Here is a 26,454-nt window from a genome sequence, read left to right on the forward strand (position 1 = left end):
GTTTTTTGGCGAGTGGGAGGTTTATATCACGAGCCGAAACCGAGTGATATAATCCCACGAGCTAAAAAATATTTTTTCACGAGTTACGAACAATATTTTTTATCACAATGTGGCGGAAATTGGACTTTTAGGCACGCGGAGCGTGTCGAAAAGTTCACTTTTCGTCAAAGCGTGATGAAAATGTAATACTTCGATCTGACATTCTAATGGAAGGTGGATTTAGCAATGGGAATGAGGAACTACCCAAGTGTATCCGAAGAGGGCTGTGAGGCTCGCAGATATGGAAGTGACTTTTTTTTCTTACAAAAAATTATACTCACCGCAGACATAATTGCATTTCAAAGACTATGTACAATATCACATCAAACCCAACCCAAAATATAAAATAAACTCGAGAGTCAATAATGGACCAAAAGATTATATACTATAAACAATACTTTTCGTAAAAGTTTTTTGATACTAGTTGTTAAGATATGTATATTAGGGATGGGCAATAATATTAGATTTTGACAATATTAAGAAGGGATTATCTCATTACATTGTTCAAAGTTTAACTATATTTAACAAATTTAAAATATTATAAAATTTATTGACTAAATTTTTCAATTGATGGTGAATAAAATATTTGATAATATTGAAATGTAATTTTTAGTTAGCAAGCTAATTCTAAATTTAGGTACTTGATTTTTCGATTATCCAAATAATCGTCAATCTTCCTACCTAAATTATTGGTTGATAGAATATTTCGAAATTTAAATGTACAAAGTGATGTTAATTTAATATTTAGAATTTTAAGATTTATGTTAAAAATTGACAACTTCACAATTCAACGGTCATTATGATTGATTGATATGCCTATTACTGATGTATATATGTAAATACTGAGTGTTATTGCTTTGAATAAAAACCTTGTTGAAAAAAAAAGTGTTACTGAGACTATTTGCGTAAATGACGACAAGAGCAATTCTCATTTGATTTTACTGAGTTACAGCGCAATTCTACGATTTTCATTCATATTAGTAAAACGATATGATAAACAGAAAACAAGTGGGAAATTGCTTTCGTCAACGTAGTCAATATATTTTTGGAGACTAACGTCACAATCTAATGTAGAATTAACTGAACCTGGATGTTGAGTGCCATAGGCTCGAAGATCAATCGGATTTGAATGGCGAAAATCACGGGAATCAGGATTTCGAGAATCGACAAGATGAGGCTCCGTCTTCTCATGAGGACTGCCTTCCAGAGTAATGTCATACATTCTACCCAACAGCGGACAATACGAGGATCCTTCCAGGTCCACATCTCGTCCATTTTCCACTCACGAAAGGAATTGGAAAATGGAAAATTCCAAATTTAGTTGTTTTTTCTTTTTCTCGGTTTTCACTCTCGATCAACAATAACCCTTACTGACGATAGTCTGAATATTCATGACATGCCCTGTATTTCACTATTTTGTGGTGTCATTACAATAGACACTGAAAGCTTGCAGAATCGTTTAGCAGAATTGTCTTCATCTTCTTGACTTTAATGGCTCTATTAAAATTACCGACCCGCCGTAGTCTCGCAACATCTACTGGTTTCAGAATAAAATAGCTGTGGCCAGAAGTTGGCTAACGTCAAAACATCAGATGACAGTCGCAAATTTGAATCTCTTCAAATATTCTTTGTCGATAGGTTTTTTGGAGAGTAAAAGTGTCGACCAAGAATTGACTGATATTGAACGATTTGTTGACAGTAAAACGTAAGTTAAAATTTTTTGTTTCACGAAGTGAACGAAAAGTGGAAATTATTTTTATGTCACCTGCCTCAGTAAAATTCATTCAAAATGAACCTCAAGGTTAACAGAAGAGAAAAAATTTTTTTCATTTCAGTTCTCACTCTAGAAACCCATTCATAATAAGCCTTCGGCAGTGAGTCAACACGTAAACACGATGAATATTTTGAAGACAGTTACGCGCACTACAAATCTCATCATCGAGCTGACATTCTTATCCTTCCGAGTGACGTTATCGGTGCTGGCAACTGGTTTCAGATGTGTCATTCCACCTTTCAAGAAGAGTCTGTTGGGTGAAACGGTTTTGGTAGTTTCTATTTGAAAACCATTATGATTATCATAATCAAGCAATATCTCTCTGGAATGCGTGAATAACAGCCTGACGAGAAGAAAATTAAGATATGTCTATGGAAGTATAAATCAATGATTTTTTGGGAATTGAAAATTGGAAAAAAATGAAAGACGGGGAGATAGTTCGTAAGATATTGCTAGGGGAGACCGGGGCAAAAGTAGAACGATGCAATATTCCACTGGAATGCATGAGTAGCAGCCTGATGAGAAGAAAATTAAGATATGTTTATGGAAGTATAAATCAATCGGATTAAATTAATGATTTTGATTTTGGAGGCATAATCAGTCGGTTTAAATCAATGATTTTTTGGCAATGAAAATTGGAAAAGATCACATCCATATCAATGAATTTTCCCGTACACGGAAAAGGAAAGATACTTCTCACCAGTACCCAACGGTACTTGTGCTAAGTTTACTTGTGAGAAGTTCAAAAAATACTTGTCCCAAGTATTTTTTGAACAACTATCAAAAAAATTGAATTGAATCAAAAAAATTGAATTGAGTTGTCAAGTTTTTGGAGAATTTCGCTCACATATGAATTATTGATTTTTGTAATTTAACTTGTCAATTAGTTTTCAAGTTTTGTACTGATTTTGTAAATTAATGCTGTGGTCTATTACTTGTGGTCTATGTGCCGAATATTATAGTTGAGATAGATAGGAATGATTGGATGGTTTGCTTGCAATATTTCCTGTTAATCCGTTGATGGGTTGTGTAAACAATACTAGGAGGGAATCGTGAAGTATCTGATTGATTTTGATGTTGTGTTTAGTGAATATAAACTTTTTCTATGAAAATAAAGTTAATATTTTTCTCTCCCTGAATTATTGTTTTGATCGTGAAAAATTCCATTGGAATTTGATGTTTGGGATAAAATTGTCGTTGGATTAATTTGTTTTGGAATGAATTGTGCAGGATAAATTCACCTAAAATCCCAAGAATATGATTCTTTCTCCTTCTGTCAATATCTATCGCCACGGTATAGTATTCTTGCCTTCACGTTATTAAGGGCCGGTTGCAGCAATCTATGTTCACAATTTCTATCCTCAAGACAAATTTCTACGAATGTAAATTAGATGGGCTAACAAACTATTAACTGTGAGATATGCACAAAGCTTGTTGGTGCAATCGACCCTGAATATATTTAATTTTCTTCAATTCTTGTTGCCTGGGGCTATGAATTTCTAATAGAGGAGAATAAGTTACTAGCCTATTCATTTGCAATAAATTCAGCCATGTTCACTTTCTACAAATGAATATGCATAGATATAACTCAATGAATTAATTTGTTGGGAATGATTTTTAATTTGTTGATTTTTATTGATGCGTAGGTGACCGGTGCTGGCCACGGGATTGGAAGAGAACTGGCTATCAAACTTGGTGAAATGGGCTGTATAGTTGTTTGCTGGGATATAAATAAGGATCATAATCTACATACGAAGAATGCGATAGTCGATGCTGGAGGAGAAGTATTCCAATAAAATTCATAGCTGCAGCATAAAGACTGGAAAATATAAATTTTCACGAAAATCAAAATTGTTCCGCAGGCTTATGATTTTGTCGTCGATGTATCGAACAGAATTGAAGTTCGAGAAGCTGCGAGATTGATGCGGAAATATCGTGTGCCAGATGTAACCATTCTTATCAACAATGCCGCTGTACTCATGCATAAACCATTTATTGATCACGATGTTGATGACGTTGAGAGGACCTTTGGGGTCAATGTTTTTTCTCAATTCTGGGTACTCATCATGAAATTATCCCAGTGACGATTGTGATCTACCCGTATTTTTCATGAAATTATCCCAGTGATTTTGTTTTTTCTAGACTGTCGAAACATTTCTACCTAGCATGCTGCAGAATAAAAAAGGTCATGTTGTGGCGATTTGCAGTCTTTGTGGGGTTTATGGAGTGGCGCAAAAAGTCACCTATTGTGCATCAAAATTTGCAATTCGAGGTACAGTAGAAAACGAAAGATAATGAGGGAAAAAACTAGTTTGCAGATTGCGTAACAATCAAAATTATTAAGATAAAACTGTATCTATTTGCAGATCTGTCATTTCAAGTTTAAGTTATTTATCAGAGGTTTTTGTCTAATTTCAAAATCTCTGAGTTATTTTTCACTCTTCAATTTTAGCTCAATTAAAATGAAAAAGCGGATTAGAAAAAAATTAACAGGAGACCGTCATGTGGATTCAAGTCACATGCAATTCTGCCGAAGATGGTCCCTCGATTTGAGTGGCGGGGAGCATTACCCGAAGTGGGGATTCGTAGAGTGGGGGCATGCACCTTACACTGAAAGAAAAAATTCCTCGGAAAAATAATATTTTGGAAAAAATTCTTCGTAAAAAAAATATTTCGGAAAAAAAAATTCGCGGCAAAAAACAGAAGAAAGGATGAGAATAATTACTCATGACAACAAGGATGAAGATAAAAGAATTGACACTAAAAATACTGCAAATAAATTCACAATTATATATATTCACAAAACAAAAACACAATGTCGGAAAAATATAAAATCCCTGAACCAAAAAGAATAGCTCAATCAATAATTCAGTGTCAACAAAACAACAACATCAGTCAACTGCTTTCCAATGAAAATCAATACTAACAAATACAATTCACAAATTTCGTGGTCATAATATGCAAACAGTCAACCGTAAAAATCCATCAATCTCCATCAATACACCTTCAACGTTTCGATCAAAAATTAACATTCTGAGCAATACCTCGAAGGTACTCGAGCAAATCATACAATTATCATAATCGGTAGCAACATTCTTAATGCGCTGATCATAATCACGATATTTCTTCTTCTTCTTGGGTGGCTCTCCTCCTGCATTCAATTGTTCAAGTACAGTTTCGGTCACCGCTTTCTCAGACTTCATCAGATCAATAAATTCCCCTATGGATAGATGACTGGCTTCAGCTCTCAAATTAAACGCGTGATGTCATCCCTCCACAGCAATCATTTTTCATGAGTCATTTATTCAAAAGTAAATATTTCACGGGACTTTTATTCCTAAAAAATATTTTCCGAAATATTTTTCCAAGATTTTTTTTCCTAAGGAATTTTGGGCGGACACCAAGTTTTACTTGTAACGTTTGTTAAAAATGATCAAAAAAGTTTTTTTGTGCTAAACATGCGAAGCCTGCACCGAAATTGAAAATTTTTCTCCCGTCCTCGCTTCGCTCGGTTAGAACGCGGTTTTCGGCCCCAATGACATAAAATATCGTATGTCACACGGCGATAAAAGTATTATTTGGCGAATGTGATTATAATCCTCGTCTTCGGCTCGGATTATAAAGCCAGATAATACTTTTATCGCCTGATGACATAATATACTATTTTATCCTGAAAAGGCACATACTTGTATGAATGATCCACCTCTTGATCTAAATATTTTGTTGTTGTTGAAAGTAGAGCAATTGTTCATGTTTAAGACTTTCAAATTCGAACCGAAAAATAATTTTTTTGGTAATTTTCAACTAACGATTTTATTGACCCAAACAAGACTTGTTTGAAAACTGGTTCGTTTTTCTCTCAGTATAGATTCCTCCTTTGACAAGAAACACTCAATTATGGGAACATATTTTTCATTTCATTCGGAGAAAACAATTTATAGAGTACTTGCGGGCCGATGAATATTCTAAGCGAAAAGCCTTCACCGGTTCTTTACTCATGTTCTATAATTTTTTGTGATCTTATAGGGATACAGAAAGAAGAAATATCTTACGCGAAAAATCTGTCTACAAATAAATAACTTCGAGAACCGAAGAAATACCCATCTCCCCCGTTCGGGGCAGAGATCGACATATTGAAATCTTGTGTAAAGTGCAATGAATTACAACAGATTCTTGAATAAATCGATAGGTTTTTGTGTAATCAGATGAAATCATGAGCCATCGAGAAAACGGCGACACGAAATGATGCTGACATTTCAGTTTCCATCAAGTTTATGTGAAATGGTACGGAAGCCATAAGGGGGTATTCAAATTACGTCACACTATAAAAAATGCATTTTTTCTCCTCTCCTTGTATTTTTCGATTACATGTTAATGAAATCACCAGGGGATCGAGCCTATCCGACAGAACATATTGGACCGTTACTTTATGGGTCATTAGCCTTTTCCTTTTTTTTATTTCTACCAATTTCATTGGCAGTAAGCTTGTGAATGGATCCGTAGCAATTTCTTGCTAAAAATAAAAAATGGCAATTTCACGTCAGAATATGCGAGCAATTCATCAAAGATTTATACCTCTTAAAATGGTCCACATCCCCTGTCTCTATCACAGCTATGGCATGCTTTACATGCTTTACAAAGACTGACATAATATTTTTTTTATCGTTACTTTACAGCATCGCTTCGGCCCGGTTAGGGTATGCTGTGATGATGATCAAGACTTTAAGGGTGCCAAGTGAATTTGGCGATGACCTTGAAAATTGACATTCACCAACAAAGTTATAATTTTTTTAATTAATAGTATTAGACACATGGTGAACATCGGTGACAATTTTAAAATTTTAGAACTTATGGATATCGAGAAATTAAATAAACAAAATCAGTCGTATACACGGCCTCTTATGGAGTTTTGATTAAATTGAACGTTTCAACCCCCTAGGAACTCAAGAAAAATTTGAAAAAATTTGAAGATATTGGGAATGATGTGTTCAATGTGATGTGAATACTTGTGGAAGAGGAGAAGGAAGAGCGTTTTTTTCAAGCACCGCACAGAGAAAAATAGTGATTAATTTTAGATAAAAGTAGCTAGATGTTAGAAACCTCATAATAATTGCCTATGGAAATGGGGGGATTCTCACTTTTTTCAGTCGTGTCTGCGGGAAAAAGCGGCACGATTACTTAGGCGGTCAATTGCGTTGTCGGCAAAAGAAGGGGATCACAAAAAAGGGAAACGATCGACGATCCAAATGCCCGCTGCAGTTTTTATTTGTCAACATAGTAATTTTGGCTGTTTCGTAGAGTGAGATGTAGGACGCGCGAGAGTATAAATCGAAATTTTGGAACGTAAACAAAATTACGTTGTAATAGCAAAAATAATTTTTCGTTCATTCAATAGTAAAAATGCCTTTAAAGAACAGTGTTTAAGGGGGTCATCCCATGTGTCGAGTTGAAAAAAATCGATTTTTTTTTACACTAATTCCATCTATATATATCGTAGAATATGTGTACGAAGTATTTTTTCGATATTCGAAGTCATTCGAAAGTTATAGCAGTGAATTGGGCCAAACACTCAATACCGGATAATGGTATGTGAATTCTTCGAACGCGTTTTTCTCGAAACTGCATTTTCGAAATTGGCTGACGCGATAACTCGAAATCTAGTGAACGGATTTCAACAAAATTTGGAAGAGTTACTCAGTAGATGTCTATGCATCTGCTGAACTAGGATAATTGCGATATCTAAACTAGTTTTTTTTTTAAGGAAATAGTCGAAAAAAACACCAAAATTCGTAAAAAAAATTTCAAGAGTCTGCCAAAAATTCAATTTTTGATATTTTTGAAAAATCCTAGTTCAGCAGATAGCTGAACCTTCACAGATTGAGAACCCGTTTTATTTTTTAATTTCAGATCTTCAGCACTCTCGGAATCGTGTATACCGTTTTACCCCTTTTTTTTCATGACTGACTTTGCCGCTGGATAGCTTGGCATGGGTGAATGAGTTTTGTCCCAAAAAAATATAGTGTTATCTTGGAATGCCAATAAATATGTAGTAAAAATTTCGATGTTGTCACTTCGTTCATTTCCCCACAAAAAATTCCCAAATATAGCATCAAAAACCGGCCGCCACATGGGATGACCCCCTTAAGACGATCTTAAATGTCATTTTGTTGTGCGCCTATTTTAGACTGTTTCTTCCATTCAAAATTACTATGTTAAATAGTAAAAAAGAAATTTTACATCGCAAACATTCAGTTAAAGTTAACCCTAGTTGGTTGCCCTACGCGACCCAACGACTTCGGTCACGTGCGCGGGGAAGTGCCGCCGTGTTATTTAGGCCTGAATGTTGCCAAATTCACTGTACATTGCCCGGGCGCGTTTAGCGAATTTCCGGCAACATCGCGTAACAGGCACTTTGATTTAACATGGGAAAAAATAATTCCTCGGTTAGAAATAATTTGTTTTCTTTAAAGGAATGTTGAGAATTATGTTGTTCTATAACTATTAAAAAATTTTAGACACTTTGATTGGAAAAGTCAAATTTTTTCAAAAATTTCCGATCAGTTAATCAATGGCAATTTCAGAAAAACGACGCCCTGCGGCACTTCCCTCATATGATGACCAATCTAGGGTTAAAATAAATCAAATTTTAAAGTTTTTCCGGTATGGTCCTGGATTGCTACGTTCACATAGTAATTTTTCATTTTATATTCTTTCCGAGTAATTCTCCCTTAGGTATAACAAAAATGTCAAGTTTTATTATTCTCGTATACTAAATTACTCACTAGTCTGAAATACTTATACGGGGCAGAACGAATTCACGTGAGGCAGAGTAATTTAGTACTTAATCCATAAAAATCACGCCAAACGTAAAATTTCTCACGTATACCATTGCTGAATGACCGCACCTATGAAAAAATATATAGAAATTCTCGATTCGGATTACGTATAGAAATTCTATAGGATTTCCATATATGATATTCGGATATTTCTATACGAATATTTTCTATACGAATTATTTCTATGCATAAATTTTTGTTTTCATACCAAAGATGTTTAAACGCTTCAAAGAAAAATGTAGAGATATGTCGCAACTCCATACGAAATGTTTCTAAACATGTGGCAGTGGGTCGTATAGGATCAAACCTATAGAAATCGTATAGAAATAATTTGTATTAAAAATATCCGTATAGAAATATCCGAATATCATATACGAAAATCCTATAGAAATTCTATACGTAATCTGTACAGAAAATTTCTATACGATTTTTTCATACGTGTAGGTATAAAAAAATGTCAAGTTTTATTATTTTCGTATCCTAAATTACTCACTAGAGTTTGAAATAGTTATACGGGGCAGAACAAGTTCACGTGAGGGGCGATAATTTAGTATTAAATCCATAAAAAATCACGCTAAACGTGAAATTTCTCACGTTTACCATTGCTGAATGACGGTCAATGTTCATTTCCTCGGCAATTGCTCTATTGAATACTTGTGTTGAATGCAGGATTGATGAATGGACTTCGTGAAGAATACAAATCCAAGCCATTTGTTCACTTCACCACAATCTACCCCTTCTACGTAGCCACTGGTCTAGCCCAGGATCCAAAATACAGGTGAGAGTGAAAGTGATGGAGCAATATGATGTCATTAAGACACACGATTAATCTTGAGTACTTACCTACATGAGACTGGGTTGTTGCTCCAATTATTCACCTGCAGCTTATTGCAAATCCTTGTAAACAAGTGGTCCCTAAGCGTGCGATATAATTCATCGCCACTAGTATGTTCCAACATTATAAATTGATTCAAATATGGTCGTAATTAGACAGTTGAAATTCATGAACCGTGGATTATTGCCAAAGTGTTATCTAATACATAATAATCACGTGTGACTTTTCCTGGTTTTCCAGGTTCTCATGGATTTTTGGGGCGATTTCACCAGAATATGCAGCGGGAGAAATTATTAAGTCGGTGCAGAGAAATTATAACGATTATATCATTCCAAAATGGCTTTATCCTCTCAACTCCATTCTAGGGTATTGAATCATCAAAATTGAATTTTTGCTTCCGAATGGAAGCATTGTGTTCGTCAAATCTAAAATTTCCATTTTTAATTTTGGTCTCAGGAGTTCGAATATGCTGTTTTTAGATCGGTTCCGTGACTTATCAACACAAAACAAATTCAACACGTAAATTCAACACACGATAACTCAACACAGCAAACTCAACAAAATCAAATTGAACACATAAACACTTCATCAGCATATATTTAAACATCTGCATTTTTAATACTATTGAGTCAGAAATTTGAAAATCTTGCCAGAGTAGCTATTGAATTTTCAGAATTTGAATCCTTGAAGGAATTAGAAAATAAACTGCGCAAAATTTTTGATCCACTGTGCACAGTTAATAAATACAAAGCTGAGCGGGACAGTATATTTGAAAGCCACGATGAGAATATGATAGATTATATTAATCGCTTCCAAAATATTTAGAACGAAATAAGACGCCTAGATAATAATGATACAATCACATTGCGTTCTTTAGAGGGAGAGTAACTTGAAAGTGAAGTGATCCAAACATTTTTACATAAATAATAACATCATGTCAGAATATCGAGCAATTATCATGAAAACACGTAAATAAGAAGAGGCGTGAACATGGAGAGAATTGAATATGAGAACAAATTGATGACAAAGGGGTAGGAATTATCGAAGAAGATAGTGTTTCCCAAGTGAACGTGGAGTGAGTGGGCATTGTATTGACTTTATTTGTGTGGAAATACAGGTGGTGAAATCCCTGGATGTTGAGTTCCCGATCTGTTGAATTGTCTATGTGTTGAGTTGCCTATGTGTTGAAATGATGTTGTGTTAAATTGACTATGTGGAGATTAGTCATGACACCTTTAGATCATGTCCGTATGTATGTACGTATGTATGTAGGTGAACTTTTTTCAAATTTAGTTTTTCGACTATCATTTAAAAAATAATCCTCGAAATTTTTTCAATTATGGCTTAAAATATTCGTTTGGATGTTATCTCGGTCGAGTTCGAAGATAGTGGCGATCGCATCATTTGCTTTGAAATTATAGCCTTAAAAAGCATTTAATCGAGGTTTAATCACGGTTTAGTCGGAGTTTAGGCCGGGTTTAGTCGGAGTTTAGTGGGGGTTTAGTCAGGGTTTAGTCAGGATTTAGTCGTTGGTTAATCAGGGTTTAACCAAGGTTTCGTCAAAGTTTAATCAATGTTCAGTGGAAGTTTTAACCAGTTCAATGTTAATTTCGTCGGCGTCTGTTCGATGTTTAACCAGGGCATATGGAGCTCCTGTTAGACATTTGGGACATTTAGGGATCTTATTAATTTTCCATGGCTGGTATATCTTCTTCCCTAATTGTCCATTCAGAAGCAAATTGCTAATTTATTAGTAAAAAAGTTATACTGGTCCAGTTTAAGGAAATTATTCAGGAGAAAAATGAAATTTAAATAATTTACTTACGACCGACGAGACATTGATGTATTAGGAGCATGAATTCTTGTGATATCAACTTTTACATTCATTTTGTTTTCACTCAATCTGTCTAATTTAAGATATATTCAGTTCACTGAAAAATTTGATCTCAAATTGTCTTTTAGAAAAAAGCTATTGAATTTTCCTGAGGTTAAACTTCAGGAAGGTTCCCCACTAATCTGAAATTAATGACAAAAAACCAACTGTGCACTTTTTTGTTTTAATTCCATTAATCCATTCGGAAGCAAATTGCTAATTTTTCGCAAAAAAACTACACTTGATTATTATTCCCTTCAATTGCTTTTATTCTCTTTTCTCATTTCAGGATCCTTCCACAATCATCAGTGGATTTGATTCTCAATTTCCTGTCTTGCAAAAAATCTCAGAAGTGATTTGACAAATTAGTTTCACGAACATGAGAATGTGACGTAGAGAAGAGTGATCTGTTTCCTCTTAATAATTGATGAATGCAAGAGTTTTTTTTCTGTAATTTTCTGGGAAGAACGAGTGGAGAGAATAATGTACGATTTCAACCGATCCTAGTCTCCGACTATCACTCATAACATGTAATTGCATGACTATAAGAATATAATATACAGAGGAAGTAATTAGGTACATTGTTACGTGGAAAGATTATTAGAAAAAAATACCGCCATTAGTAATCATCAGTAGATATGAAATGTATTGATTATTATACACAGTTATCAAAGACTGCATTCAACGTTCATCATTCAATACGAATGTGAAAACTCAAGCATGAACAGATTTTTAAAAAATTGTAAAAAGTGTTGCATAAATCCATTACAAAGTATAAAATCGTACGAGTATTATTTATCGTATACCATTGTTTCTAATTCTATATGGAGCTGGAGTCTGCACAATGGACATTCACTGACTTCATTCGTTCCAATTGATTTGAGTTGAAGAGGGAAAAAAAGAGTAAACAATTAAGTAGTCGAAAATTAACAAGTCAGTGCTCTTTTCAAATGCAAAAATTTTAGGAAATTTATTCGTGCGCAAATCCTAGGATAAAAAAGTATGTTGACATGGCAATTAGTGAGGGAGCGGTACTCTCTAGGAATAGAATATTAGCTCTGAGTCACTCGTGAATAACGAAAAATGGCTAATGAGCTATCGCAATTTTTTGGGGAAACTTAATGGTCATTGCAATTACGTGAAGACCTCATTAATATATTTTTTCTATGAAAGAGTTGTATCGTTCGGTAATGGATGAGTGCATTCGACAATGAATCTGCTGTTGCAATCACGTCCCAACTTTCAGTTCGGAACAAAAATAAAGAATTAAGTTGATATTCGAAGCAGGGTAATCAGAATAACCGGTGTGACGTAAGGGAATCAGGATTTTCCGGAATAAACATGTTGATTTCATTTTGTTTTGTAGTTCACTTCAGTCTACTCTGATGTTCACCTTGAAATGGAATATTTTCCAGTTGATTTCTTACGGACAGTACTAGGCAGAGGAATTTCCCGTGACCTTGGATGGACAATGAACTGGCGGAGGGTCTCGCAGTACAATCAACTCGTTATTAACCATGGGATTTGTACTTGAAGGATTGAGGGACTGACAATGCGTGGAAATATAATAGATTCGCGGTTGAAAAACTTTCATTTGAATCTTTTTTTCTGAATGCTTCTAAATGAGAACGTATTATGATTTAAAATACTTGCGAACCACGGTATTTGAATATACATGAAGATATTACGCAAGGTGATTTGAATGAAAGGATTTTTTCTCTCTCTCTCTCTTGAAGTAATTCATTGCAGATGACCAGGGCCACGAGACGTTAAGGTTGTTATCGTGTAACTTTTTTCCGACATTTTTTTTCAATTTTTATCGCAGATAGCTCTACGAATTAGCTGTAAAATAAGCCCATTATAATTGCAATTGACTATCTCAAACTTGAGATACATTTTGTTAAAGTTTACACGCTGTTAAATGCAGTTTCACCGCGTTCAATGAAAAAAAAATAACTCGACATTTTTCATAAAAAAAAAACAATGTAGACACAGTGTCAATCAATCTAGTGAAGAAAATAAAATTGATTGACCATTTCATTTTCGAGTGATCATCACAGAAAGTTAGTTATTTTTCCAATGGGCGGGACAAGTGAGTTCAATATACGCGTGACGTGGCATCATACTCAATAAAAAAAACCACGAATTCTGCAAGGTTAGGAGCCCGCGTAGAGATTTTAGTACTTGACTGGTCACCGCGGTGAAATCTCTCAAGTACTTTGGCTATTTCTTCTCTAGTGAAATGCCGTTTGTAGTCGAAGATCAGAGCTTTAATTTGAGCCCCATTTGACCCTAAGCTTCTGGACATTTTACAATGATTTTATTGTTTAAACTTTGCAGCTCTGAATTTGCATCTCGATATTGAACAGTTAGAAAACATTAAAAATCTGAAAAAAATTATAAAGTTTACTTTTGGAGGAAGATTGATAAAATGATTTAAAAATTGCAATTTTTGAAAATGACAAGCGTTTTCTATCAACAATTTATAAACAATCAATTTTTCCACCATAAAAATCATTTATTTGGAATCGTAACAAATTCATTCACATTCAAAATTTTACCAAAAATCGATTTCATGCAAAAAAAAGTTTTCGAATGTTCAAACGATTTTAATGATTGATTTATAAACAACGAAAGTTTAAAAAAATAATTCTGTGCAAAATGTAACTTGAATGTCGTTGAATATTCATGATTGTTTCAAATTTTTGAATATTCTGTGAAATTTTCATTTCTCGATCTATGCAACAATGTAAATAATAGGAAATTGTAAAAGAATCAGGCAAATATTGTTGTGCATACTAAATCTATCCAAAACTAAAATGAATGTAACATTTAATGTTCAGTCAGTCCTCCCTCTGAACAATTTAATAATTCGTAACGCTGAATCCGCAACCATTTTGTTTTATAAAACGTAAAAAGAATTTACACTCTATATTACTACCATTATTCAATCAGAACGGTGCTTTTATTCATCGAGCATTCAATAAAAATTATTCCCAATAAATATCTCGAAGTGAGCAAACTCCCCGTGAACTCAACCGTAAAATCAGTCGGCGGCGCGGGTCAACTTGGCAGCCCGAGGATTTTTAATCGTCGTTAATTGATCGGGTTATTCTCTAATCTTTGAGGAAAATCCCTAAAGTCACATCAGTTTTGTGGCATGTTCAAAATTCATAAGAAATTCCATGAGCGATTTGATCTTAAGGTATTTCGCGTGTGGATCACCGCCCGGCGAGCGGGGCGGGGGGAGTCTTATTGTTTTCAAACTCTGATTCAATTGCTGAGCACGAAATTTTTCAATTTTCAAGTAACTATTGAAGTGTGCATTTGAACATTTTTTGAATATTGATTTTATTTATCAGATTGATTGATTTTTTTCTCATCACCTACGGGTGTCAAATAATTTTTATTGGATGTTTTTCTAATTATTGAAATATTATTTAAGTCCGTCTCGACTTGGTAAACCTATCGAGTGTTTTCTCTCTCTCAGTTCTATGGTCCAACCCATGCCTTTCTCATGATGCTCACCACATTCGAATCACGCGCCTACGCGTGAAGGCGTAATTGCCTCGAAACCCATAATTTTCCGAATCATTTATTCAAATAACTTTCTTATGAAATCTGAAAAAATCTGAAACTTATACGTGTTCTCAAGAAAGATTTAATTTATCACCCGCTAGTTTTTCCTCAATAGTTCATTATTTTTTTTCTTGAGACTGAAATCTGAAAAGGATGTGCAAAAATTCTCCATAATGCAAGGTACTCAGACATTTCTCCCATGAATTTTCCCATTTTTTTCATTATTTTGACTTTTGACGCGAAACACCTTAAATTGAATTCAAATTCACAACTTTCAAAATTCAATTAAAGCTGCTAACTCAAAGTAAAACTCATTCAATACTCTAAGTTTAATTCATTTATAGTACTCTTTCATTTGGCGACGTATCAAATTTACGGGAATACAACAGATATTTCCTCACTATTATTTCCACCATTCAAGACGGAAGATGATTCATTCAAAATGAAAGTTGGTTCATCGCACATTTTTTATAGGAACTCATAACTGTGAAGCTATCCAATAAATCATATTTACGATCAGACAATATACGGTGCTGATAAACGGAAATGCTGCAATAGATGACCACAAGCACAATAAAAATTTATGTAACACGCTCATGAAAAAATAAACTTGCAAGTTATTTTTCACTACGAAAATGGTAAACCATTGCAAGTAGATATTCCAATATGAGATTATCCTGATAATAAATGGTTCTGGACGAAAATAAATCAAGTCCATTGATATTTTCTCCTGAAATCCTTATTGCTTTTATGATACGTACATGCGCAATTACCAACGATCAGATTCGCTCATCACGTTTGGTCATTTCACTACTGAATGAATCTGTAATAAATATTGAATAATGTTATTTATTTGTTATCGCTGATCATCATACGCATCATCCTACGTGGAAAGGCAAATTTTAGACAACCCTGATGCACGAAAAAATTCGATGGAGAACCTAACGAAACAATTCTATTGGCTTTCAATGGAAATTTCATTACTATTCTATTGGAAAATATGCAATTTTGATATATCCTTTTCTACCAGGTATTCGATATGAGAAATCCAATATACTATGTGGATTTTTATCTATATGATTTTTTCCGGCGGAAGTTTGTGTGATGGAATCCTTGAGCAGGAATTTTGAACAATTTTCCTCAGATGAGAAATACAAAAAAATTGTGGGAAATTGCTCTTGTACAGTAGACTCTCGTTATAGTCGCACTCACGGGGCTGTAGGGGCAGCCGATTCTGAGAATGGGACTGTATTTCTCTTCCCCCACCAGGCGGTCACGGTAAGCCTAAATTCCGGGAATCGGGAGCGATAAGAAAATAAATTTTACTCCAATTATTTTTCTCTTCAATTTGCATTGAACATTTTTATTAAATATAAAAATTATTTTCATTAAACACTTTTATTAAATTAACAAAANTTATTTTTTGCGAATAAATTAGCAATATGTTTACGAATGGTTATTTTGCACATCATTTCCTTCTATCATGTATAATTAATTGTTTATTCCTTTCTATTAAATTGAATAAGATTTCTTTTTAACTAATTTCGTCAGATTTTCAACATAGTTGAATGTTATCATCATCATTTTTTTTATTATCCCTTTCTTCTATACAACCGATCGTCTTTTTTACAGTTCTATCTTTCCTCGCAACCCTTCAAGAAAATGTTAATAGAAAAATTTTATTTATGCATACTTGGATGGATTTCAAACATTACATTCGGAGAAACCATCAGAAAGCTCAATTTCAGGGAAATTCATGAAAAATTCGAAATTCTCAACAATCATCATAAAAATTAAATCAATCAATAGCTACCGTAATTATCTTTTGAATTCGACTTGATGCCGTTAAAACAAACATTTTAAGCTGCGATTGAATTCATTTGAAACACGATATTTAAAGATATCTCCGGAAGTTTGATGTTCAAAAAATACAGAATATTTGCAAATTTTCCTGTAAATCAAAATAACGATTATTGCTGATCTTCATCTTCAAACTTGCTCAAAAGGACATTCAAACAAATTTTTTAAGCCATTATTCAATCAATTCAAAATATTTTTTTTTAGTTACCGTAGGACAACTAAAAAAAATTGAAATAATTTTTTTTTTTAATTAAATTTTTTTTTTCGATTTTCAAAGAAAATAAATTTAAAAAACTAGTCGAATAATTAAATTTTCAGTAGTAATACCACTAGTGCTTTAAAAATATCCGATTAACTTTGAAGGGCGAGTGGTATTTGACGGATTATTTTTCCACTCGGATTTCGGCCAGAGTGCAGTGAACAGGATCCGTATACATTTATACAGCCATACATTTACAACCCACTCTTTTGTTTATCTGTCACACAGAATATTAAACGTGAAATGCGTTGAAAGATGAGAAACATTTGAAAAGCTATTAGTGAATTTCCGTCGGAAATTTTTCAGAAATTTCCGAAATAAAACTGTTCGACAGCCTCAAATACTGCGCTCTGATTGGCTGAAATCCGAGTGAGAAAAATACTCAATAAAAATAGGCAAAAACGAAAGGAATTTGGATATTAGTTTTTAGCGATAGCGTTAGATTTTTCTATTGAATTATTTCATACACAATGTACCGTGTTAGCCTATTAATACTTGGTTCATTGTATTAGCGAAGGAAAAATTGATAGAAATCTATGGAAAATGGTCATACAGAACGCAGAAAGGTTCACGGGAAAATTATATCCATTAAATTTTCTCCAAAAATGTAGCGGCTGTAGCGGTTGGTATCCTTTCCACAGATTTAACTCATCGTGCTGAGAAAAAAATTGGTTGAAAGTTGCACCGGGTTCTCAGTAAATGTGTAGGTTATTGGCCTTTCAGGAAAGTGAGAACTCTTATAAAAAATTAATAACTCCAATAAACATTACCATATTTGAATAAAAAATGGAGTCTTTTAGGAGAATTTTTTCTTGAAATATTGGATTTTTTTCTGAATTATTAGAAGACTTATAGATTGGTTTTCTCGATTAGAATTTTGATAGATACTTTTTGAAGGTCAAAATGCTATATAATTACACTAATAGAAAAAAATATTTTGATTGAGATGTTTCTTTCTTGAAACAAGTATTATACACTGGAACCAATTTCCAATAAGTAAGATTTTGAGGTGAATATCAATTATTTCTTCTTGGGATACCTTTACTTGAATCAATTAAAACAGTCCTTGGCGTCAAGTCACACGTATTCCCCACGAAAATGGAAAAGTTCTATTTTTTTAAACCTAACATAATCGCCAGTCGAGAAAGTTTCTACTTTCATGAGTTGATCAAAAATGCGTACCTAGGGGATGATTACATTGAGGAATAAGTTGAATGTTGCTTTCTCGAATGGAGCCGATGTTTAAATTGAGCTTTCCGTACATCACATTGAACGAAATTTGTGATATCCAAGTTTGTGTTATTGTAAACTAATGTTATTGTAAACTAATGCGATATTTTTTAGTCAAGGAATATAAACTTCTTTCAACTCAACGATATCTTACTACAATCTCAAAGCGTTTTCCGCATTACAATATTCATCCTGATTCGACATACGAAATGCTCATTTCAATTATAATTTATTTGGAACAACGTACGATCGTGTTGATTGAGATAAGAACGTATTTAGTCATGAGAATAATTTGGATTTTTGAGTAAACAAACGATTTTCTGGAGTTAGCAAACTTATGGCTAGAATGAAATCAAATACTCTCATTATTGCGATAAATGAAAGGAACTTCAATTCTAGAGAAGTTCGATTTCTCCCAATCAAATGTATCTCAAGAAGAGATAACTGGTATTCACTAGAAATCATGTTTATTTGAAAATTACGAAGCAAATGACAGTTGGTTCAAATAAAATTCTCTTGATAAAACTAATTTTTGACGTGGATACGTCTATGGTTTCAATATGGGGGGTCATTTTGGGAAACGGTTCTTATGTGCAGCGCCATCTATCGGAATCCTAGAAAAGTCTAGAAATTTCGAGGTAATTTGAGAAGTTTCTTGAAATTTCGAGGAAATTCAGGGAGTTTCTAGAAAATTCGAGAGAATTTAAGGAGTTTCTAGAAAATTCGAGAGGATTCAAAGAGTTTCCAGAAAATTCGACAGGATTCAAAGAGTATCCAGAAAATTCAAGAGAATGCAAGGAGTTTCTAGGAAATTCGAGAAAGAAGGAAAGACCATGGACGTATCCACGTACAATTACAGCTGTATCGAAGATACAGCCGCCTGCAATTTTTTCTATCAGTGTACTAAAATTCGAGGGTCATTTTCAATGAATTTTCACCTTCGTCCAGCACCATAACTTCCTTTTGACCGTTAACAATGCCCTGGGATTTCCGGGGATTTTTCTTCTCATCTGCATTTCTGCTGACATTTGAATGAATGCAAATTGTTTGCAAAAAATTCAACGTCCACACTCATCTGATATTCACCGTGACTTACGACACATCTTATATCCTTCCGAGATAACCAGTAAAGACGATCATTGACCTTGACTGGAGGTAACTCTCCGGGAGAGTGTTCTCAGTCGGTTGGGCGAGACAGCATTGGACCAATACTGTTTCCTTCCGTCATCCAGTCAAGTTCAGATCGTCTTGTCAGCACGTCCCCACAACGCGTGCCTATGGAAGCAAGTGGGATCAGCATCGTGGCTTGCTTGACCACCAGACTCGCAGGATAAAATAACTCAGAAACGATACAGCGCTGGGATCCAGTGATTCACCTGGCGGGATAACTACTCATTCGGTTGCGGCGTAATCGGGCGGATCATTTCAATTTTCATGCCTCACATTTATTTTTCGTGTTTTATGAGAAGCTGATGTTGAACGGATTCTGGAATTCAGTGACAGAAAGTTACAGATGAAGAATTGTTAATGTGATTAGTGGTGATACGTGAGGTGGACTTTTGTGTGCTCTTGTCATTTTCACTGACTACAGTGAAACTGTTGGATTTGAGGTAAATAAATATAATTATTGAGGAATAATTCATCACTGTTGACATGAAGATAATCATTTAATTTTCAAAAACAAATTGGCTATTGACATTCCTCTCCTTACAATTTAGTTAATAATTTCCACTGGTATAATTCTCTTTATTGATTCAATAGAAAAGTCGCGCATAACGTAGGAATTTTTGACAATATTTGCATGTGTATGGAAGGCAACGCTGGTGAAATTGAAAACAAACACGAGAATCCGTGTCCACCTGTTTAAATTGGTCGAAAACCAACAGTGAATTTTTATTTTTGTATGTTTACATGTTGGATTAGAAAGATCCTGAGATTAGCATCAACAAGGTTGAGCGATGATTTAGCGGAGTAGTGCGTAACGCATCACAGTTATTTTCTAGATTATTGAATACGTTACATGAATTATATAAAATGTGATAAACATCACAATGATTATCAGAATATGAGCAGATCCACGCCAAATCAGAAGGTCAAAAAAGACAATGCTGGAGATTTTTCTCTCAATTTTTTTCTGAAAAGATGGCGATTAGACAATAATGTTGAAAACAGACAAATTGAAAAATATTGATAATTGAGGGAGTTATGATTTTTTTTTAAGTGGCTGGTTTATGTAAAAAAAAATGTTTTTTTTTTCTAATTGCACGGACGAAAGAATTTAATAGCAAAACCGATTGAACTCGTTAGAACATTCTATTGAATTTTTATTAAACTGTTTCATTAGTTTTTGGCCGATTCTATTGAAATGTTCAATAGAAAATATTCAGTAGAAAAAGTCAATAGAATTCAATTTTTCTATATAACTTATTCTATTGAAATATTGTCTATAGAATTTCCTCGGCTCAAATTTTTTAAGTTTTTTCGTTTGATTTTCTTAATGAGAAGAAAAGAAAAATAGAATGAAAAAAACTTAGAAAATGAGTCGAGCAAATTCTATAGAAAATATATGAAAAGAATAAGTCATGTAGAAAAATCGAATTCTGTTGACTTTTTCTATTGAATGTTTTCTATTAAACATGTCAATAGAATCAGCCAAAAACTAATAAAGTGTAATAGAAATTCAATAGAATTTTCTGACGAATTCGACAGGTTTTTCTACGAAATTTTTCCGTGTGAAAATTTTCTGTTTTCATTATGATTGATGAATATGCCTATCACTGGTTTCAAGCTATCGAGTCGCCCTTTGGCACATTCAAAGACCATGAAAAACGCTTCGAAATGAGACGCCATTATCCTCAGTTTGACAGGGTTTATACGAGAAAGCGTTTTTTTTCAATCGTTAATTATTGAAAAAGCTAATTTGTTAAAAATTTGAAAGAAAATTTTTCATAAAAAATTGTTAATAAAATGAAAGGAATTTTGGCGCCAATTAGAGTTTGTTTTGCGCCGTAGTTCAGCGGTTATTATTTTTTCACTGGGACAGGTGTTTGAAATGACCGAAAATCGTTACTATTTATGCAATTATCCCGCAAATGAGTGAATTTTCAATTAAATATTAACAAATGGTGGAGGTTAGACTAATCTTTTAGTATTCATCCTCAGTAGGATTTTTTGAGCGAAAAATTATCATTTTTTCAAAGAGCTTTCATTTGTTGGTAATCCATAATTTAATTGAATTAATTCATTTTTAATTATTCAATAGTTTATTTTTCCCAATCGGATTTCAACCAATTAAAGCGCAATATTTGAGGCTACCCGACAGTTTTATTTCGGATATTACCTCCTATAGCGTTTGCATATTTCGCAATAACTCTTCATTTTTTCGGCTCATTTCAGATCGAATCTTGTATTTGACAGTCTACGGAAATCGGGTCATTCTATTAACATAATTTCTTCTACTCTTCCCTAATTCCCGGAAAAATAACTCGACACAAATAATTGTACCTGTAATTGTACGTGGATACGTCCATGGTCTTTCCTTCTTTCTCGAAGTTCCTAGAAACTTAATGCATTCCCTTAAATTTTCTGGAAACTCCTTCTCTCGAATTTTATAGAAACTCCTTGAATTCCCTCGAAACTCTCTGAATTACCTCGAAATGTCTAGAATTTTCTAGAATTCCGATAGATGGCGCTGCACATAAGGAGCATTTCCCAAAAATGACCCCCCATATTGGAACCGTAGAAGTATCTACGTCAAAAATATGCCCTCTAGCTTCAAAATTACTCGGGCATTTCCCTCGAGCTCCCTTGCAAACAATCGTGCCAAGTTTTGCAGCTTAAAAAATTTTTCTGCAAAACTTGACACCCTCATTGGTTTGCAACGAAGCTATCGGGAAATACCCGATAATTTTGAAGGCCTTGGGATATTATTACTGAATATTCACGCATTTGGGGGATAATTGCATAAATAATAGCGATTTTTAATGAAAAAATTAATAACTGTCGAACTACAACAAAGGACAAACTCTAATTGGCCCCAAAATTCTCGACATTTTATTGACAATTTTTCGTGAAAATTTCAGATTTTTAAAAAATTAGCTTTTTGAGTAATTAACGATTTAAAAAATCGTATAAACCCCATCAAACTGAAGATAATGTTATGTATGGCGTCTTATTTTGACGAGTTTTTCATATTCTTTAAGTGTTTCAAAGAACGATTTGATAGCTTGAAACCCCGCGGCGATATTGGGGCCAATTTGGGAAATATTTTTTTTTACAAAAACTAGCAATTTTTTAAAAATCATAACTCCCTCAATTATGCATATTTTTTTATTGTTCTTATTTCAGAACTTTTGTCTAATCGCCATCTTTTCAGAAAAAAATTGAGGCGAAAATCCCCAGCATCGACTTTTTTGGCTAAATTGGCACGGATCTGCTTATAAGTAACATGTGGTCATGCTGATAAAAATATCCGAGTTCCTGGTTCAATATTTTCAGACACTTGTAAGTAGATTTCATGAGACCAGTTATGCTAACATAATTATGCTCTCATAGAAGGCCTCTGAATTTCATTAAGGATATCCAAGTAGTTCACGCAATTTTTTCTGGGGGAAATCCCCTTCAGAGTTTATAGACTAGACCAAGAGTATTTTTTAGGCGCAGTATAAACTTTAGTTTCCGAACATATTTTCGAGAAAACGATTTTTGAAAGAATGAAATTTAACACATTGCGTCCATAAGAGCTGTATACTCCCACCTTCAATCCAATAGTTCATAGTCTTAAAGCCTTTTCTCGTACACATAACCGTATATGACTTTGTTCGTTACACTCTCTAGTTTTTTTTGCGACATTAAAAAACATATGTTTCTGGACAGATAATTGCAAACAATCAAATTAAAAGCTTCTTGATTGGTACGACGGCCATATTGGGTGGTTTGAATCCGTGTGTTCCTAACGTCTGGCAACAGTCCGCTCAAGTGACTACTCGGACCGAATTTACGAGGTTATATACAACACATGTGCAGTGTTGCCGTATGATCATTAGAGGTTAGACCAACGAGAGTCAAGTGTAAAATTGAATAGAATATTGTTCACAATATTCATTGAAGAAATTCCCGAAAAAATATATTCAATTATACCGACGGCGGTGGCTTTGTGGTTAGAGTGTGGGATTGGCATGCGGGAGACCCCGGTTCGATTCCCGGCTGGGGGGGCAAAAATTTGTGACACTCTAAAATCTCACGGTTTCATTGTCGAGCGGGAGTCTCACAAGAGACGACTGTACTTGGGCAGGTTTTTCCCTCAAATGAGGTTTTCCCTTGTCCTTCGGCGAATGCGGTACAGGGGGTTGGTGGGTGGGACGGGAACAAATCGTAAAGACCCGAAAGGGTATACGAGAAGAAAAAAATTATATTCAATAATGAAAAGTCCGAAAACGTATGGGGACGGCAAGATTTTCGACAAAACTGAAATTTTGCTTGAAAAAAAGTGGCCAATTTGAACGAAGTACTTGGATATCCTTAAGTTGAGAGCATACGAGGCATAGGAAATGTTCAAATAATAATCGCAAAGAAGGAATTGAGTTGAAAGAACTTCTTGCATTAAAATTGCAGATATTAAACGTAGAAATAGGAATTTGTTCAAGTAGTTGAATGAACAGAGATTTGTTTTGTTGAAATCAACTTATATCAGGGTTCATCGTGAATTATTCGCATCAGACTCGTCATACGCAAATGGTTTTTGTTGAATTTCCACAGAGACTTTTCATTTGGAAATTGTGGGCAGGATGATTGTTAGAGGAAAAACTCTCGTATAGCCCATAAATCAATTTATACTAGCATCACTTCAGATTATTGTGGGATTACACGTGCAAAAAAAAACATAAAAACCGAGTACATCCGTAAAAAAATTCTAGCGGAATTTCAATGAAATTCTATTGACAATTCTATTAGTTTTTCAACGATTCTGTTGAAAAATTCCCTACCATTTTTGCACATTTTTTCAAACAGGGGCGAGTGGAGCAAAGTGAAACAGTGGGTTGAACCGGGGATAATGATCTCTTTTTTTTGGATTTTGACCAGGTGGTTGTCTAGCCAGAATGAAGGACTATTCACAACCACAGCACGACAATAAAAATAGAAAAACTGTGCAAAAAACACCGTTGTTTTACTTTGCCCCACCATTCCATTCTATTCCGTTTTTTTAATCTCTAATTCCTGACTTGAATTCTTGACTCCATCAAGCGCTCGATTTCACTCTATTGCACTAATCTTAGTTTTGAGAATAGTTTTGGAAATTGAATCGAATCTAACTTTCCACCATTTTGTAGAACAAAGAATGCTCGTATCATATTGGCAGTCCCAAAATGTTGGATTGAGATATTCTATCCCATCTCATTTAAATAACGATTTGAAAGACCCTCTAAAATTTATTATAAAACTAAGAGACTACGCCCCCTTCTCGCTCCGCTCGTCAACCCCCATAAGATCCACATGTAACCTCCACATGACCCGCATATAGTCCCCATGACCCTCCATGATCCTTATTTGGAATCTTATGACCTTTAATCTGACACATCTGTAATCTGACCCTTGTGACACTTGTTTGGACTCAAAATCTGACCTTTGTGACCCTTATTCTGACCCTCGCGGCCCTTAGTTGGCCCTTGTGATCCTCATTCTGACCCTCGTGACCCTTATTTCGACCCTCATGACCCTTATTTTGACCCTTGTGAGCCTTAATTTTGGGGTCTTAATTTTGAGTACCAGATTTTTATCACCAGAAGTCGACTCAGATTTTTATAATATAGAGAGATATTATGAGAGATAAACATAATAGAAATCCATGAAAAATTTTAACAAAAAAAATTATTTCCAGAGAATTCCGTTTTTATCAGAACGAGATCGGCCGCGCGTGCTGCGCCCGCGCCTTCTCATCTCCTCACGTCGTGGCGCTTCGGTTTCAGTCTTACGCTTACGCTTATTCGAGATTTTCGAGATATTTCGAGATCGATTTCCTTTCTCCTTTTTACGATAGAATAGGATTCAAACGTGCCTTATTCTTCAATAAAAAATTCAAGTGAAAACCTAGTAAACTCTTCTTCCTATCCTTGAAATTCCCGACAAAAAAACTCGTGAGACTATCGGAAGAGTATCGGCTAGGCGGCGATTTCATAACATGCGACTGAATATTCAGTAACTTCGAAATCCATTTTGAAAGACTAATTTCATCTTTCTTAATGATTAACCATTTCTCCATTTTTCTCCCAAGGAATGTCAATTTTTAGCCAATGACTTCCGGCATGTAATCAGAGTCAGCGATATCCATTGTTGACCAGAAAGTTCAATTGGAAGAAAGTAATCGAATCGGTAAAATGTCAACAAGATAAAATCTTTGTGTTTGTAGAGAGAGCTCAACTTCCTTTCCTTCGTTTCGAAAATTTTGATGGTGCTTCACCAATCACCAACTTTGAGTTACGAGTGAAAATATATAGTTTTATATTTCCATTCCCCCTAAATAATGTTACAAAACTCTAATTTGTATTATGCCATCATTCACCATAAAATGTTCTAGTTTATGAGGTACTATACAAGGCAATGAAGATAGTTATGAGTCCCATACAAATTGAATTTTACTGCAATTTGTTGCATACCTCCACCGTAATTCATTAGTGGATTATTGAATGGTCTGCGGTTTATGTCGATTGGTAACACAACAGCCTCTGCAAACAGATAAAGAGAAACTGACGTAACAGATTTCGATTCTTCACAATATTACTAGAGCATGAAAGGCCAAACCCTGTAAAAAGTTGTATGCATTTATACATTTACTCTAGACACTGTTCCCCAATAGTTCGAATCTTTCACCTCATACTTTCATTCAATTGTGCAACATTATTTTAACAGAGTGATTGCATTTTTCCGGGTTTGCGTAATGTTATGATTAGAAGAATGGGTTTAACGGTTGATATGCAATTTGAGCAAAAAAACTTGAAAATTCTAATGGACAAGAGATCAAATCTCATTGTAGGAAGTACATCAGTCAGTGAGATGTGAGGAAATTATATAGTTCGCCTTTGCATGCACGGTTTTACATTTTTATTGGAAGCTTCGTAAGCTATGATCTAACGAAATTATGTGATTTTTTAATGGGTGGTACTTGTTTAACAG

The 26,454-nt window shown here is 34.3% G+C and overlaps 2 protein-coding genes across 2 annotated transcripts in view; both read left to right on the plus strand.

Moving 5' to 3' along the window:
* Positions 1-1,677: 1,677 nt before the first annotated feature.
* LOC107037192 (short-chain dehydrogenase/reductase family 16C member 6) lies at positions 1,678-11,729 on the plus strand. Its single transcript, XM_015255595.1, has 8 exons — positions 1,678-1,744; positions 1,875-2,084; positions 3,460-3,597; positions 3,676-3,870; positions 3,956-4,085; positions 9,319-9,427; positions 9,725-9,850; positions 11,647-11,729. The coding sequence occupies exons 2-8, from the start codon at positions 1,935-1,937 to the stop codon at positions 11,711-11,713; spliced, it is 915 nt and encodes a 304-aa protein (XP_015111081.1). The 5' UTR covers positions 1,678-1,744; positions 1,875-1,934; the 3' UTR covers positions 11,714-11,729.
* Positions 11,730-19,522: 7,793 nt separating this feature from the next.
* The window catches only part of LOC107037162 (retinol dehydrogenase 10), a 31,479-nt gene continuing 24,547 nt past the window's right edge, over positions 19,523-26,454 (plus strand). The window contains exon 1 of the mRNA XM_015255553.1: positions 19,523-19,895. The gene's annotated coding sequence lies outside the window, so the exon portion shown is untranslated. The remainder of the gene's footprint in view (positions 19,896-26,454) is intronic.

Source organism: Diachasma alloeum, unplaced genomic scaffold (genome assembly GCF_001412515.2).
Source record: "Diachasma alloeum isolate Michigan unplaced genomic scaffold, Dall2.0 Dall_scaffold_00214, whole genome shotgun sequence".
Classification (NCBI taxonomy): Eukaryota; Metazoa; Arthropoda; class Insecta; order Hymenoptera; family Braconidae; genus Diachasma; species Diachasma alloeum.